Source organism: Nicotiana tabacum, chromosome 8 (genome assembly GCF_000715075.1).
Source record: "Nicotiana tabacum cultivar K326 chromosome 8, ASM71507v2, whole genome shotgun sequence".
NCBI lineage: Eukaryota > Viridiplantae > Streptophyta > Magnoliopsida > Solanales > Solanaceae > Nicotiana > Nicotiana tabacum.
Window position 1 is genome coordinate 1,688,879 of NC_134087.1, and position 18,370 is coordinate 1,707,248.

The 18,370-nt window shown below is 35.7% G+C and overlaps 1 protein-coding gene across 1 annotated transcript; it reads left to right on the top strand.

The window, feature by feature from the left end:
- Positions 1 to 9,486: 9,486 nt before the first annotated feature.
- Positions 9,487 to 17,469, top strand: LOC107823595 (immune-associated nucleotide-binding protein 9-like). Its single transcript, XM_075219647.1, has 8 exons — positions 9,487 to 9,731; positions 9,994 to 10,265; positions 10,551 to 10,715; positions 10,831 to 10,962; positions 11,137 to 11,281; positions 11,585 to 11,610; positions 16,903 to 17,028; positions 17,371 to 17,469. Exons 1-8 carry the CDS (start codon positions 9,506 to 9,508, stop codon positions 17,467 to 17,469), a joined length of 1,191 nt encoding a protein of 396 aa, XP_075075748.1. The 5' UTR covers positions 9,487 to 9,505.
- The last annotated feature ends 901 nt before the right edge of the window (positions 17,470 to 18,370 follow it).

Consider the following 18,370-nt stretch of genomic DNA (forward strand, 5'->3'; position numbering starts at 1 on the left):
GTTTCGTTCGGTCAAATTGGCCATCATATCTTTACCCGACAACTCTTTCATCCTTCCCGGGTAAAGAGGGGCAGCTGTTGATACCCAATTTTTTACTATGTATTTTTACATGAAAATACTTTCAAAATAGCATATATATGCATATATAAGTATGTCCAAGTGTTTCAATAATTTTCCTAATTTCTAAAAGATTTTTAAACTGATTTATTGCCCATTTTAGCAGTACAAAAACCTATAATTATTTCCAAAATTATAATTTTGGTGAATAACTTACTTTATTCTCATATTTATACCAACATATAACTACAGTAATTTTTATACATTTTTTACAAATTTATTTGGTAGTTTAAAAGCTAAATTGCATATAATTGCAATTTTAGCCTATTTTAAGATTAATAGCATTTTATAATTATGAAATTGGTTTCAATATTTTTAAATTAATATTTATATATCATTAACTGACTCAGTACCTTTAATTTATTTTCAGAAGTCATTTTACTATTTTTATAAAAATAAAAAGGGAAAAGTGGCTATTTAAAATCTAGCCCATTTTGTTTCAATTATAGCCAAAATTGGTTCCCCTAATTGACCCAATTTCAAACCCAATTTTGGACCAGCCCAATTCCATTTAACCCAACCCTTAACCCATTTAAAACTACCCGATCCAAACTCCTTTTAATCCTGGCCATTGATCAATCTGATCAACGGCCACGATTTCCCCTTTCCTTTTTAATCCTTCCACACCCCTAACCCTAAATCATTTCATTCTATCAACCGCCTCTGAATACCCCCCTCTCTCAAACTCTCTCGAAGGTTCTTGAAACCCTAATCATCTCCTATTGTCTTCTACCTTCAACTCACTGGAATCCATGGCCTCTCAGGCCATGGATGGCTTAAACTCATCTCCCTCTGCTCTTAAACACTTGGTGTTCGAATTTTTGAGGTCTGACCTCAATGGTGTCCATTCAGATCCTCTCCGATTCAAGGTTCTATGGCCTCTCTGTCCTTGCTCTGACATATCTAAGCATTATGAGCCTATTTCTGACTTATCCGACTCAGATCGGACCTTTTCCAAGCCTTTCTCGCTTTAGGGTTCCTATGAAACCCTTGCTATTCGAGGTTTTCTCTGATTGTTTTCTTAAATATGTTATATATTTGTGCTCTACTTGAGCTTTTAAACGTTTTCCCTAATTTTTCTTTCAAAAATTACTTCTTTCCGATTTTGGTTTTTCTGAAAAACTTAAAATGTTTCTCTGACTTTTCTTTTTCTTTTCTTTGTGTGTATTTGTCTATATAATGTTCTTATGTTTTCTTTTCAACCACGTATGTCTTCTACTGTGTTCTTATGTTTTCCTTTATCATTCATGTTCTTTTGTGCTTTGTTTTTCTACTGTGTTTTGTACCATGCTCGCATGTTTATCTTGCTATATTTTCTTATATGATCTTTTTCTATGCTTTTCCGGTATTTTTGTGTTCTTCTACTGTATGTATTTCCTACTGAGTTCTTAAGTTTTGTTTGCCTTCTACTGAACTCTGTTTAACGTGTCTGTGTGCTTTTATATATGAGGAATCTTTCTTCAAAATGGTTTTCCAACTTGTGATTGATTCAAAATTCCTTTTAATAAGTTTAATTGATTGGTACTGATTTTCCTTAAGTCGAAATCCTTCCCATCTTTCTAACCTGGTTCATTCATACGAAATCCTCAATTTTTGATTTACTAGCTGTTAACTGATTTCCTTTCCTTATTTGCACAAACCGGGTACTATCAAGACTTTATCCTTAAATAAACCTCTATGTATTTACCCCTCTTGTACTACTCTGGAAAAGTGTTTGATTGACCCATTTCCTTAATTATTTTTCTCGTTTGAAATCAGAATCCCTTAATTAAAGGGAAACCTTGTGTAATTGATTGCCAAACTATTTTTCTTACCTATTTCTACTTGCTTTCTGCACTATAAAAGGGCATGACCCTTATGCACTTTAGGACACCTTCAATTCAATACTTCTACACTTCACAATTCTCTTCTAAACTCATAGCATTCTGATTGCTCGTTTGCACTTTGGTTTTACAAGATTACTGCTTTCTCTTTGTTTGTTTTCTCTGAAACTGTCCTAATTTTAGTTTCAGCATCACCCAATGTGTTTACTTAAAGTTTTTATATCCATGGCTACCTTACTGCTTATGTAGAGTTCAATATTTAACTTAATATGCCTATGTTCTACTGCCTGTTTCTACTATAAATCTTTGCTCCCTACCCCATTACCCCTATGTGTTTGTAAGTGGTGGCTTAGGGCATGGCAACATGAGTTGTTGCCCATGACTTGAGTTCTGAACAAGTGAGGTCCCAACCTCTAACAGGTTGGAGGGTGTGCCAGCATATCCCATTGCCGAGTATGCCCATCAGCCTACTTCTGTTGTGTTCTTGCAAATTCCCTACTCCTTTACAGCCCTATATGCACTGATTTTTAAGTTTTTCCCTTTTCCCCCCTTTCCCCTTTCAGAATTTAACTTCTGCACTTGCACTTTCTCCTAGCTTCTAGGTTCTGCCCCCTCTTGTGAGCCTTGCCTTGGGACCTTGAATTCCCTCTGAACTTGGACACTTAAGGGTTGGCCCTTCCACACTATACTATGTTCTTAATCTGGTAATATTTGGGTGTGAGCACTGCCCGGAGTCCATATGAGGCTCTTAGATAACTATGACACATCCAAAGATGAGAGAAAGGCTTTGGATCATGATATTTAGAGTTGGTTCATCTCATATTTCAGACATGGAGTCTGAATTAGGCTCCACTTGGTTGTACTTTTAATTTTGCTTTTCTTATTTCATTCCGGGCTGTAATAACTTGTAATAACTATTAGGGATGGCTAGTGAAAAGGGAGAGAATCATGCCTGCAAAGGGGTAGATATCATGTTCATAGGGAATCATTATACTTCTGCACTTCTGCATTTCATATAGATATCATGTTCATAGGGAATTATTATACTTCTGCACTTCTGCATTTCATGTAGATATCATGTTCATAGGGAATCATTATACTTCTGCACTTCTGTATTTCATATAGGTATCATGTTCATAGGGAATCATTATACTTCTGCACTTCTTCATTTCATATAGACATCATGTTCATGGGGAATTGTTATACTTCTGCACTTCTGCATTTCATATAAATACTAGGTCTATAGGTTTCTGCACTTCTGCATTATATAGAGACCATGTCTATAGGTTTCTGAACTTCTGTATTATATAGAAACCATGTCCATAAGTCATTTCTGAAATTCTGCATATCATATAGATAATATGCCTATAGGAATTAACAACTTAATATGAAACGTTTTCGTTCACATATAAGTCTAAAATCGACAATATCATTGTCCAACATCTGCAGATTTTTTTATCGAAACTCGTCTTCCCTGAATAACTGACGACCTCTTCTAAAATCAGTACACTTCATTTTTTCTGAAACCAATAGATATCATGCCTATAGGTTTCGTCTAACACTTAGGCAAGCCTTAGGATAAAAGTTATGACTGTACCAGTTTTCTTTGTTAATTACGACCAGCGGGCATGTCTAATTCAGACTTCTTATCTGAAAATATGTGATAAATCAGCCTGCTTTCCCCTTTTAAGTTTTAATCAGAACCTAATCAGTACATGCAAGATATGCTAAACTAGATGCTTTTCTTTGATTTGAGAAGGTTTATTTGAGCCATACCTGTTTATGTGTTTTCCCAATACTTGCTTTACATGTTTTGTTTGTCGCCTTAATATTTTTACTTTTTGAAACCACAAATAAGCCAACTTTTCCACCATTATAGGATTAGTAGTCCCAAGCACCTCCGCGGCTAATAGAATTGGGGTGGGTAATAGCATACGATAAGTAAACGAGATTATTCCGCGCTTTAACACCTTAACGGGGTGGGAAAGGGTAGATATGGGTGTGATGACCACGCGATAATGTCACGTGTAACCCCTCGTCGAGGAGCGATTACCGGACATTGTGTGGGGTGATCCATATTATTTATAAACTTAGAACCCGCCTTTACTTGTTTATTTCGTTGTTTACCTTTCCAAATTTTAAACCGTTTTTCTCAAATTTCAGCTTGCCTTTCACTTCTTTTAATTTTATCTATTTGCAACCCTTATGTGAAAACCCCCTCATATTTGAAACTCTTATTTGCTTACTTAATGTTACAATTATAGTATGGCCGGGAATCACACTAGTGGATCTTGAGGGGTGCCTAACACTTTCCCTTTGGGATAATTTCAAACACTTACTCGATCTCTGGTTTTCCTAAATCAAACTCTTCTTAGTGTCCTAATGCACTTTAATCATTAGGTGACGACTCTTCTCTTTTAAATACCCGTTAAAAGAGTTGTCAATGTCATAAACCCTATTTCGCGAGAAAAAAAAGGGGCGCGACAACGCCGGAACCAAAATACGGGCCCGATACCATCATATTCTAATCAGATTTCATTTCAAATTTCTTTAAACAATTTCAGAAAATAATTTCTTTTAAAAAATTCATTTCTCGAGCTTGGGACCTCGGAATTCTATTCCGGGCATACGCCCAAGTCCCATATTTTCCTACGGACCCTCCCAGACCTTCAAACACGGGTCCGGGTCCGTTTACCCAAAACGTTGACCGAAGTCAAATTAGCTCATTTTATGATCAAAACTTATCAATTTTCACAGATTATCATATTTAAGCTTTCCGGCTACGCGCCCGGACTATGCACGCAAATCGAGGTGACTCAAATGAGGTTTTCAAGGATTCAGAATAAGGAAATTTTATTTTAAAGCAAGTGATGACCTTTTGGATCATCATAAGTTTTTGGATCGTGACACGCATGAGGTAAAAGATGCCGATAACCTTTGGATTTCAGTAGCACATGACCATGGGAGTCGATTCCAGCACAAAATCGAAGAAATCCCCAATTTCTTCGGCAAGAAAATCACGCTCCAGATGAAAACCCCAAATCACTAAACCAAACTGAAGAGACGAAAACTCTGGTCAGGGGTAACACTGAAGTGAAGCTCAGGCCAAGATGAAACTGAATCCCTGCTCTGATACAATGTTAGCATCACCAGATTCTATTGATGAACGAAAGAAATTGAAGAAAACTCTAAGGTTTCTAAAATAGAGAAAGGAGGTCGGTTAGTCTCTAGAACAATCAACTAACTTGTGTATTATTATTTCACTACTTAGTTTATATACAATTACACACATATATTGATATAAAATGTACAACTGAAAAATAGAGATACAAAAGTGTTGGACTTGGTGGACTAATGTACTAATGGGTCTGTGTTAGTGGGTTGTTCATCTTCAACTTATGTTGTTGGGCCTGATCTGTAATATCAGTGTTAACATTACAACTTTCAAGAGGGAAATAGATTTGTTCTAAGTTAAAAAAAATTGTTCCTAATGTAAATAAAGAAGTAAAAGAAAATATTTGTAAGATTACTAACGTAAATAAAAGGGTAAATACATTTCAGGAAGGAATCAAATTTCTTTAAACTTTATTCATGTAAATAAAAGATAAAGTGTATTTTCTATCCTAAATATTTTTTGGCTGAATCTAATAATAGTACTTTGAATTTTCAATAAGACCATATTTCTTAAATATTTGCGTTCAAATGGATAAATATCTTTCCATAACTATTCGGATTCTTTTTCTTATTTTTAGCTTTTCCGTTTCCTAGATTTAGCTCCATCGGTTCTTTTCAAATCTTTCCTTTTGTATTACTATATCTTTTAAGTCCTTCTATTCTAAAACTCGCATCCTTATATTTAGCCTTTTCATATCTTTTCAAAATTCAAGTATTTATTAAAAGTTAATTGAACAATAAGTTTATCTCATATGAAATGTACTCATGAAAGCATGGGTGGCTCTAGGGTAAAGCCATTAAAGCTTGTGCTTTAGGCCCCAAAAGTCAAAGGCCTCCCAAAATTTTTTCTATTAGTTATAATTATTTATAATAGTAAGGTTTTTTTTTAAGTTAATAAAACATTAATATTTTGTTTCAATTCACTACATTGGTTCTAGTTATTAAATATGTTATTAGCAGATATAAATATTGATTAATTTAACTCAAAATTTTAAAATATTAGACAATGTTATACTGTGGAATACTTAAAGAAAACTTAAAACCTTGAAAGAAAATTTGTTAAGACCATACAATTTTTTCTTGGTTATCTAAATTAATCATGTCTATTTGTCCGACTGTTATCACATTACTAGTGTTATTTTCTCACATCTTCTTAAGTTTTGGCTTTAGGCCTCCGATTTTATTGAGCCACCCCGATGAAAGTTATAAAGGGCAATCAAGATCTCGTATTGAATATAAATCTAGATGATATAAAGTATAATAATAAAATATAGAGCAGCAAAATAGAAGTAGATTTAAGGAAGAATTAATATTTGAATTAAATAAAGAAATGACACTATTATTGCCATGAAAGAAGAAGGAAGATTGTTACACAAATAACGTAAAAATGGTGTGTAGTAGCTACTAATTAAGTGTGTCTTTAATTTTTATCCACTAATTATAATGCTCAGCAAAAATAGCCACTACTAATAGAAAAAAGACAATTTTACCCTTTCTTCCTCTCTTTCGCGTTTCATTTTCATCTGGAATACCCAAGGTGATTTCATGGTCGGCCTCCTCCATGCTTGGTCAACAGCATCAATCCCTCAATCCCTTATCTGTGCACATCAATCCCTCAATCCCTTCTCTCTCTCTCTCTCTCCAAAAGAAAATGTTGGAACCCCTCTTCATTTCACACACTGTTGCTGCTTCTCTCAAGCACAAACTTCAACTTCCAAAACCCAGACACTTTATAATAAACCCATGGATGAATTGCAGTTCAGTTCGACTCACAACTACTGCCACTGCCACTAAGTGTAGTGAAAAAGTGAATAAATGGTCCCTTTATGGCATGAATGCTCTTGTAACTGGTGGCACTCGAGGCATTGGGTACTTTTTCATTTGCTAGTTCATGATTTATGTTCTGTTTCAAGATATTTATAGTCTTCAGTTCATCTACCATTAAAAATAACTATTATGCATATTGTTTCCATCCTACAAGTCAAGAGAATGGGAAACAAATGACATACGTTATAAAGCAATCCTTGTAGAATTAAGAACAGGTGTACTGTAAGTGCAAGACCAAGATAAGGACTGCCTGTCCTTAACATTTAAACATGGAATTAAAAGTTAAGGACTTCGAGTCCTTAAATTTTGAACAAGAAATTAAAACTTAAGGACTGTCGGTCCTTAACTTTTGAACCAAAAATTAAAACTTAAGGACTACATGTCCTTAACTTTTGAACCAGAAATTAAAAGCTAAGGACTGCCTGTCCTTTAACATTTAAACATATAATTAAAGTTAAGGACTGTCAGTCCTTAACATTTAAATATGGAATTAAAAGTTAAGGACTGTCAGTCCTTAACTTCTGAACCAGAAATTAAAAGCTAAGGACTGCCTGTCCTTTAACATTTAAACATGTAATTAAAGTTAAGGACTGTCAGTCCTTAACATTTAAACATGGAATTAAAAGTTAAGGACTGCCAGTCCTTAACTTCTGAACCAGAAATTAAAAGCTAAGGACTGCCCGTCCTTTAACATTTAAACATGTAATTAAAGTTAAGGACTATCAGTCCTTGACATTTAAACATGGATAAAAGTTAAGGACTGTCAGTCCTTAACTTTTGAACAAGAAATTAAAAGCTAAGGACTGTCTGTCATTTAACATTTAAACATGGAATTAATAGTTAAGGACTGTTAGTCCTTAACATTTAAACATGTATTTAAAAGTTAAGGACTGTTAGTCCTTAACATTTGAACCAGAAATTAAAACATACAATTTGAAACTCAAGCTACAGGACTTTGTATACAGAAGAACAGCAACAAAGTGAAGGATATTTTGTCCTTAAGTTTTTTTATTCAATTTGCAAAATGAGGCTAGTAGAATCAAAGTTAAGGACATAGTGTTCTTATTTTTTTGAATTCAATTTCTAAAATGAAGACACTATGTCCGGAATACAGAATTATCATAGGAGGCGATGTCTATAACTTCATCAATCCTCAGTTGATCGTCGCTGGGTAACTGCTGCTGCTGCTCGCTTCTTCTCTTTGTGTAATTGCTGCTTGTGTTGATAGCGTAGGTATAAGTTATACCAGAAAGGTATTTTCGTCCAGTCAGGTACAAGTTTTTTAAGGAGTGACTAAAGTCTAAATACATTGAAAACAGTGACTTTAAAATAAAAGTCACTGCTCTTAGCGGCTATTTGTGCCGTTCGCCCACAAATAGCACGTCAAATTCACAGTTTAATTTTTTTAGTTAGTGTATTAGATATTGATTAAATACAGTTATATATAGTATACATTTACTGCTTATTTTTAGTTTAAAAGAATAGGTGAGCGGTTAATTCTTCTTCTTTTTATAAAAATCCAAAAAAAAAAAAAAATCTAAAGGCCCAATACTCGTTTCTCAAGAAAGGGATTATTAGCTGTCATAAGTCAATCTCCCCTGTACTCCTAACTGCAGTCTCTCTCTCAAGGTCAGCAAAAATTTACTCCATTTCTTAGCTCTGTGCTTAATTAGTTCATTTCGTGTTTATATATATGATATATTTTATCAGGACTATGATCTGAGTTTATGTTATTCATTTCTTATCTTGTATAATGTGGAGGAATTTCTACTATCATCCTGCTGTTTTTTTGGGCATATAACATAATAGTGTCAGGATTTCTTTATGTTAGTTCTTTTTTAATCAAATAATTAACTTGTAATACAGACACTATGAGCGATCATAATGTTGGATTGTCAAAAGATTGTGTTGCATGCATGTATATTCTGCTTAATTCTTAAATGAGCTTTTTCTCCTGTTGCATTGTCCTTTTGCAACCTTCCAATATACTGATTATAATTGAAAACCTGCTTCTAGTTACCTGATCATTTCTCTTAGACTTAGTAGTACTTGAAATCCACCATGAAAAAGTTAATCAGGTATGGGTTCGACCTTTAAAATTCTTAGCACGAACTTATTGTACTTTTGGTTCAAATCTAATTATGTGTTGGAATTTAGTGGGTTTTCACACACACACAAAAAAAAAAATGTAACACTCCGCACTGGAAATATTGGATTCAGATGAACCCGCATCTGAAGAGCTGCATCTGCCACTGCCATCATGCATTTGAATTCCTTCTTAGTAAGTGGCTATTTGTTCTGCTCCCATAGTAGAGGCACGTGAGCTTCGGCCTCAAGACCTTCTTGTTTCCACTTATCTTCCATGGTTTGAGTCCTTTATGTGAAGGGGTTACCACTCTAAAGATTTACTTAAGCATCAGAAAGATTTTGATTATTGTTGATTTTATTTTATTGATTCACCATTGATGTTGTATTCCTTCGAAAGAAGGATCTTTAACTCTGTTCTTTCATCGCTTAACCTGACCGTGACCAGTTGCTTAGGTGAGTTGATCCGATAAGATAAGATGGTTGGAAGTTCAGTCAGTGATGATTGGGAATTTATTGGAAATGGAGCTCGGACACTACTTCTGATTGGGCGTACAGGTGACGGGAGAAGTGCCACGGGCAATAGCATTCTTGGAAGAAAGGCATTCAGATCAATGCCTAGCTTTAGTGGTGTTACAAGAACTTGTGAAATCCAGAGGACTGAATTAGAAGATGGACAGATTCTTGATGTGATTGATACCCCTGGTACAGTCAATTTTTTTTCTTTAATTAATCGCTTTGCACTGTTATATGTTAACTAAAACCTTGTAATCAATTAGTATAATTCTTAGAGAAATGTAAAGTCAATTATTAAAGAAAAGCTTAAGATATCTATTCTTTAATCTTTGTATGATTGACACTTCCTATTATATGACTAGTACCGTAAAAACAACCTATGCTTCTCTAGTTCTTGAATTCTTCAGGTAATCTGTAAAGTTACTGATAGCTTACATTGTGGGAATTGCAGGATTTGACTTAACAGCTAAGTCTGAATCAGTTGGAAATGAAATAATCAAAGGCATTGATTTGGCCGATGATGGCATCCATGCTGTTCTTTTGGTTTTGTCTGTACGAACTCGCTTTTCAAAAGAAGAACAAGCTGCTATCCAGTACTTTAGGGAGTTGTTCGGGGACAAAATTAGTGATTATATGATTGTCGTCTTCACTGGAGGGGATGAGCTTGAAGACAATGAGACGCTGAATGATCACTTAGATAGTTCCTGCCCTGAGCCTTTAAAGGTAAAATGATGTGCAGAGATGTATAGTCGGATGTATTTGCAATAGTGCGGCTTGGTATAAGCTGACTGATTCTACTAGCTAATATACGGGCATTTTAACTTTCATCTATTTAAGAGGTTTCTTCATTTTGTTCCAACTTTGAATGAGAAGAAGAATTTTCATTGGATTGTCGTGCCAATGTTTTTTCTGCATTAACTATGACTAAAGCGAGAAAAGTTTTCATAATTTTATGGTATATTGCTCAAGAGTGTCTGTTCCTTAAATTAGTTTGTCCTACCGTTACAGGAAGTTCTTAAGCTCTGTGAAAACAGACATGTGCTATTCGACAATGAGACTAAAAATCCAATGAAGAAAGCTGACCAATTGAGGGAACTTCTTTTCCATGTGAATATCGTTGTACAAAAGACTGGTGGAAAACCATATACGAATAACTTGTTCAAGGAAGTAAAGGTATGCATACAGCATTCAGTAATTGATTGGATTCGTTTCGCATTATTCGTTAGTTCTTGTGAAGGGAGGGAGGTAATTAATAACCTATTTTGTAAATATCGATTCTCATTTATAGAAGATGGAACTTCATAATGACAAGTTGGAGGCTAACTCTTCGCCGGGAAATATAAAGCAAGAGGTAACTGAGTTGAAGGAACAACTGCAGAGGTGGTCTTGCGAGGAGCAACATAGGCAACTATCTGAAATGGTAGGTACCACTATTGATGCACTTTTGCTTCCATTATCATTTGAAAATATCCGTTGTCAATGACATATAAATTACGTTAAAACAAAATTATCGTCAAGCACGAATGTTATATTTTCTTATTTGTTAATGGTGCCCCTTGAGCATTTTATCGACCTATCTTTACATATTTGATAGGTCGAAACTAAGTTGAAGGAGATCATGCATAGTCTTGAAAAGCATTTGGGGGTGGAAAAAAATGTGGAGAGCAACAATCAATTATTTAGAGATATCTTGGAGAAGAAAGCTCAAAGGGAGAGTAAGGCGCTGATCAGCCTCAAAGGTTGGTGTCTATTTTATAAGTTATTGTCTTTTTTTCTTCTTTTGTCAGCTTCAACTTCAAGTATTATTCAAACATATATAATTGCATATTTGTAATATCATTCATGTCATTATTTTCTTTCACTACTATTTTTAATTTAAACTTGTACATGTTGCTAATTCATTGACGTAATTGATCTTTGCAAAGTAGCTTAATTTTTCCAGTCTTTTACAGAGTTTTGTACTGCATGCCCTGTAAGTTAAAACTATCCGTTAGTATTAATATTTAGTACAGAATTCTAAGTTGTTCTCATTTCCTTTGAAGGTATAGAAAATTATGGTTCTTCCACTGTTTGTCTCATGTTTTGTTTCTTGTTGGCGTTGCGTAAAATTCTGACTTTTGTCTTCTGGTTTTGTTTGATGGATGAGTTAGGGGGACGTCGTTCATACAGCTGCTGCAAATGTCGAAGTCATCTCTCATTTGATGATGATATTGTTGAATTTTAACAAAATATTTGTCCCACATCGGTGGGAAAACAAAAGTTGGGGGGATTTTCCCCCTATAAAAGAAGGCTTAATGTTTAGGATTGAAAACACCTCTCATTTGCCTTCTCATCTGTTTAAGGCATTTGTATCTTCTCTCTTTAGTATTATTTCACTTGTATTTTTGGAGTGGAATAAAATATTGGTTGTGTCCGAGGAGTAGGCAAAATTAGCCGAACCTCGTAAATTCTGGTGTTCCCTTTATTGTTGTTTTATTGTCTTATTTATTATTTGGTGGTTGTCATAATTTTTAGTATAGTAGTTGTGACTTATTCACACTATATACATTTGGCTTCCGCAACAATTGGTATCAGAGCCAAGGTACTGTCTAAGTATCCTCTGTGGTTGCAGCAAAGTCTGATCTTCCACATCAGAAAAGATTTATCTTGGTAACTGTGTCAAGGTTCTGTCTGAGTATGCTCTGTAGTTGCAGCTTAGTCTGATCTTCTACATCAGAAAGGAAATAATCTTGATTTGTGTCGTCAGCTATTAAATAATATTTGTGTCAAATATGGGAGATAATAAACAAGAAGAATCTACATCAAGTGTCAACAATACGTCATCATTGGCATCTTCGCTTATGACAAGAATTGTGTCAAATGCGAAATTTGCGGTAGAAATTTTTTACGGGTCCGGGCATTTTGGGATGTGGCAAGGCGAGGTTCTAGATGTCCTTTTTCAACAAGGGCTAGATCTGGCCATTGAAGAAAAGAAACCAGATGTTATTGGAGAAGAAGATTGGAAGATTCTCAACCGTGTTGCTTGCAGTACCATTCGATCCTACCTTGCTAGAGAGCAGAAATATCCATACACAAAGGAAACTTCTTCAAGTAGATTATGGAAAGCACTGGAGGATAAATTTTTGAAGAAAAACAGTCAAAATAAATTGTACATGAAGAAGAGATTGTTTCACTTCACCTATGTTCCTAGTACCACGATGAATGAACATATCACCAGTTTCAATAAGTTGGTTACAGATTTGCAAAATATGGATACAACTTATGATGATGGTGACTTGGCCTTAATGTTGTTGGCGTCACTTCCTGATGAGTACGAACACCTTGAAACTACTTTACTCCATGGAAATGACGAAGTTTCTCTCACAGAAGTTTGTTCGGCTTTGTACAGCTATGAACAAAGAAAGCGAGAAAAACAGAAGGGCGGAGAAGGAGAAGCACTATTTGTGAGGGGTCGTCCTCAAAATCAAACGAGGACAAAGAAGGGAAGATCCAAGTCAAGATCCAGACCCAGCAAAGATGAATGTGCCTTTTGTCGAGAAAAAGGGCACCGGAAGAAAGACTGTCCGAAGTTGAAGAATAAGGCCAAACATAACAATAGAAAGGCTATTATGGAATCAAATGTAGCTGATTGTGATGATTCAGACTTCTCATTAGTTACAACAGAGTCATCAACATCATCAGACATATGATTGATGGACTCGGCTTGTAGCTATCATATGTGTCCCAACAGGGACTGGTTCGTGGAATTTCAAGAAGAAGAATATGGAGTCGTCCACACAGCGGATAACAGCCCTCTTACCTCATATGGCATTGGTTCAATACGATTAAGGAATCATGATGGAATGATCAGAACATTGATAGATGTTCGATATGTACCGGATTTGAAGAAGAATCTCATCTCTGTGGGAGCCCTAGAATCAAAAGGGTTCAAAATCATTGCAGAAAATGGAGTGATGAGAGTATGCTCCGGTGCACTAGTGGTAATGAAGGCTAATCGGAAGAATAATAATATGTACCGCTATCGTGGCAGTACAGTTATTGGGACAGCGACAGTGACATCCAGTGATGACAAAGAAGCAGAAGCAACCAAGCTATGACACATGCGCTTGGGACATGCTGGAGGAAAATCCTTGAAAACTCTATCAGATCAAGGATTGTTAAAAGGAGTAAAGGCTTGCAACTTGGAGTTTTGTGAGCATTGTGTTAAAGGGAAACAGACAAGGGTTAAATTTGGTACAGCGATCCATAATACTAAAGGCATTTTGGATTATGTACACTCAGATGTTTGGGGTCCTTCCAAAACACCTTCATTGGGTGGGAAGCACTATTTTGTAACCTTTGTTGATGATTTTTCCCGAAGAGTATGGGTGTATACAATGAAGAGCAAAGATGAAGTGTTGGGAATTTTTCTCAAATGGAAGACGATGGTGGAGAATCAAACAGGCAAGAGGATCAAGTGTATTCGCACAGACAATGGAGGTGAATACAAAAATGATCATTTCAATAAGGTCTGTGAAAATGATGGCATCGTCCGACACTTCACTGTTAGACATACACCACAACAGAATGGAGTGCAGAACGTATGAACCGGACCTTGCTGGAGAAGGTACGGTGTATGTTGTCCAATGCTGGCTTGGGCAAAGAATTTTGGGCTGAGGCAATTACATATGCATGCCACCTCATTAATCGTCTACCATCTGCTGCTATTGATGGCAAGACACCATTTGAAAAATGGTACGGAAAACCTGCTGTAGATTATAACTTTTTGCACGTGTTTGGCTCAACTGCATATTATCATGTGACGGAGTCAAAATTGGATCCAAGGGCAAAGAAGGCTATTTTTATGGGAATTACTTCTGGAGTCAAAGGATATCGCTTATGGTGTCCTATGACAAAGAAAGTAATATTCAGCAGGGATGTTACCTTTGATGAATCTGCTATGGTAAATAAGGTAACAGAAGATACCAAACAAAATAAAGGTGCTTCTAAGCAGGTGGAGTTTGAGAGAAAATTTATTTTTCCTACACAAGAAGCAGAGGAGGAAACAAATGAAGATTACCCTCTGGAAGGAGAGCCAGTAGAGGAGATTCCAACTCAGGAACCTCAACAACAACAACTTGAATCAATAGCAACCAGCAGACCAAAAAGAACAATAACGAAACCTGTTCGTCTCATAGAGACAGTTGCTTGTGCAACCTTAATTGTAGCTGATGATGTTCCTACCACTTATAAAGATGCTGTCCAAAGTTCAGAAGAAGATAAGTGGAGGATTGCCATGAATGATGAAATACATTCCCTTCATCAGAATCATACATGGAGATTGGCCAATCTCCCGAAGGGAAAGAAAGCAATTGGGTGCAAATGGGTATTTGCAAAGAAGGAAGGATTTCCTAACCAAGTAGATGTTCGCTACAAAGCAAGATTGGTGGCCAAAGGATATGCTCAAAAGGAGGGAATTGATTACAATGAAGTGTTTTCTCCGGTTATAAAACATTCCTCCATTAGAATTATGTTGGCTTTGGTAGCACAATTGGATTTGGAACTAGTTCAGATGGATGTAAAAACTGCGTTTTTACATGGAAACTTGGAGGAGGAAATCTACATGACTCAGCCAGAAGGATTCAAAGTTGCTGGAAAAGAAAATATGGTGTGCAAACTTGAAAAATCATTGTACGGATTGAAACAATCTTCTAGACAATGGTACAAGCGATTTGACGAGTTTATGTTGCGGCAAGGGTACAAGAGAAGCAAATACGATCATTGTGTGTATTTGCACAAGCTTAAAGATGGTTCCTTTGTATATCTTCTCCTATATGTTGATGATATGTTGATAGCTTCCAAGAATTTGGAAGAAATTGATAAGTTGAAGATTCAACTGAAGAAAGAGTTCGAGATGAAGGATTTGGGTGAGGCAAAGAAAATTCTTGGCATGGAGATAATTAGAGATAGACGTTCAAAGAAACTCTGTTTATCTCAAAAGGAATATTTGAAGAGAGTACTTCAACGTTTTGGCATAGATGACAAGACTAAGCCAGTTAGTACTCCACTTGCTTCCCATTTTAAGCTAAGTACTACTATGTCGCCAATGGATGAAGTTGAACGAAAGTATATGTCAAAGGTACCATACGCAAATGTTGTTGGTAGCTTGATGTATGCAATGGTTTGCACAAGGCCTGACATTTCACAAGCTGTTGGAGTTATTAGCAGATATATGCACAATCCAGGGAAGGAGCATTGGCAAGCTGTGAAGTGGATTCTACGGTATATTCATAATACTGTAGATGTCGGGTTAGTTTTTGAGCAGGAAGACAATCAGTCTGTAGTTGGATATTGTGACTCAGATTTTGCGGGTGATATGGACAAACGAAGATCAACTACTGGTTATGTGTTTACTTTTGCAAAGGCATCAGTTAGTTGGAAGTCTACTTTGCAGTCAACAGTTGCTTTGTCTACAACAGAGGCAGAGTCCATGGCTATTACAGAGGCTGTGAAAGAGGCAATTTGGCTTCAAGGATTGCTAAAGGAGCTTGGTGTTGAACAAAAAGGTATCACAATTTTTTGTGATAGTCAAAGTGCTATTCAATTAGCAAAGAACCAAGTTTATCATGCAAGGACGAAGCACATTGATGTTCGGTATCATTTTGTACGAGAAATCATAGAAGAAGGTGGAGTCACAGTGAAGAAAATTCATACTACGGAGAATCCTGCTGATATGCTGACAAAGGTGGTGACTGCGATCAAGTTTCAACATTGTTTTGATTTGATCAACATTGTTGAACACTGAAGATTGAAGATGAAGACACAACCAAAATTTGTTATTGAGAGAAAATTGAAGATGTGGAATTTTGCCAAGGTGGAGATTTGTTGAATTTTGACAAAATGTTTGTCCCACATCGGTGGGAAAACAAAAGTTGGGGGGATTTTCCCCCTATAAAAGAAGGCTTAATGTTTAGGATTGAAAACACCTCTCATTTGCCTTCTCATCTGTTTAAGGCATTTGTATCTTCTCTCTTTAGTATTATTTCACTTGTATTTTTGGAGTGGAATAAAATATTGGTTGTGTCCGAGGAGTAGGCAAAATTAGCCGAACCTCGTAAATTCTGGTGTTCCCTTTATTGTTGTTTTATTGTCTTATTTATTATTTGGTGGCTGTCATAATTTTTGGTATAGTAGTTGTGACTTATTCACACTATATACATTTGGCTTCCGCAACAGATATTATCTCTAAGATGTTTCTGGTGAACGATTTCATTAGTCCATTCATACTTATTTGATCGCTATTGTCATGCACTTTATCTGCGATCATATGGTTTATGAGCATTAACTATAGAAAAGATAATATAATTGTATTGTTTTACAGGCAAGTAGTGGCAAAGCTTTCCTTTTTTCTCTGGTGAAGAATATTGTTCTTGGAAACAAAGAAGATAGACAACTTATTACTGGTCTTCACACAGTTGCTGACATTCACTGTGAGAAATGCAATGAGGTATTAGGTTGGAAGTACGAACGAGCTTTTGAACCAGCACAGAAGTACAAGGAAGGGAAATTCTTACTCGAGCGGTCCAAAATTGTTGAAGTAATATATAAAAATGAAAGCCCATAACCAAAGTCATCCTTGATTTTATATCTCAGTACTCTATGTAAGTTTTTCTATCCTGTCTATCACCTTTCAGTAGTCTACTGAACTTCCCAACGGAATTATCATATCCGTTTCGTTACTATCTTTTCACGTAATATCTGCATTCACAATTATCTTCAGACGTACAAGTAGGAGGTTATGTTTGCGTGATCTTCTATCTTCAGTTATTTTTTGGTTACTATGTGATAGTTTCTCCATAGTTTCTCGCATTGTTTATCAGTGCCTGTTTTGATGGATTTGGGATCAAAGATAACTCAAATGCTGGTAAATACTGGAGTTCAACACTAGACTTTCTAATCTCTTTGTGACTTGTTTATGTTCATGATACAAAGATAATATATATAATCCATCACATCTTCACATACTATAGGTCCTACTAATTGTATCTGTGGGGTCCATCCCATAAATTTAGGAAGACTTTTCTTCCTTTGTTGGTTTTTCAAAGTTGGCAGCAATTTTTTCATCTGTATTGTCAAAAAGGGTAGGTTGCAGAAGAAAAATGTCAAGTGTAGTAGGCGAGACTCTGCCTATAAAAGGAGAGCTTCGGCTCACATTTCCATACACCACAAACATCAGACAATACATCTGAGTGAGAGAGCAAGGTATTCCATAAACTATAAGAAAATAGTTAGTAAAAAAAAAATAGAGTGTGAGAGATATTATAGTGAGGTGAAAAAAGCAAAAAGAGTATTTTTTTTCTTTTGAGGGTGTAGTGGTCTTAGAAGTATTGTACTCGTTACTACACAGTATAAAATTCATTGCTATAGTGATATCAATCGCTCTTCTTGGCCGTGGTTTTTCCCTTATTCAGAAGGGTTTCCACGTAAAATTTTGGTGTCATTTTTGCTGCATTTTTATTCTTGCTGATTTAACCATAACATAGTGGTCCACGTTTATCACTAATACCGTAAATATTATTTTTACGAGATTTATTCCCAAGTGGTATCAGAGCCAAGGTTCTGTCTTAGTATGCTCTGTCGTTGCAGCACAGTTTGAACTTCCACATCAGAAAAGAATTACTTTGGTCTCTTAATAAATAGTATTTGTATTTGTGATAAACGATGGAAGCCAATACTAATATAATGACTACTTTGAGTGGCACAAATTATGCCATTTGGAAGGGTAAAATGGAAGATTTGCTCTATGTCAAGAATTTTCATCAACCTGCATTCGCTACTATAAAGCCTGA

Bases quoted from the DNA above. Each gene is read 5' to 3' on its own strand.
- LOC107823595 (XM_075219647.1), top strand. From the start codon at position 9,506: ATGGTTGGAAGTTCAGTCAGTGATGATTGGGAATTTATTGGAAATGGA. The intron at 10,963-11,136 runs GTAGGTACCACT...CATATTTGATAG, and splicing joins ATAGGCAACTATCTGAAATG to GTCGAAACTAAGTTGAAGGA. The intron at 11,282-11,584 runs GTTGGTGTCTAT...TTTCCTTTGAAG, and splicing joins GGCGCTGATCAGCCTCAAAG to GTATAGAAAATTATGGTTCT.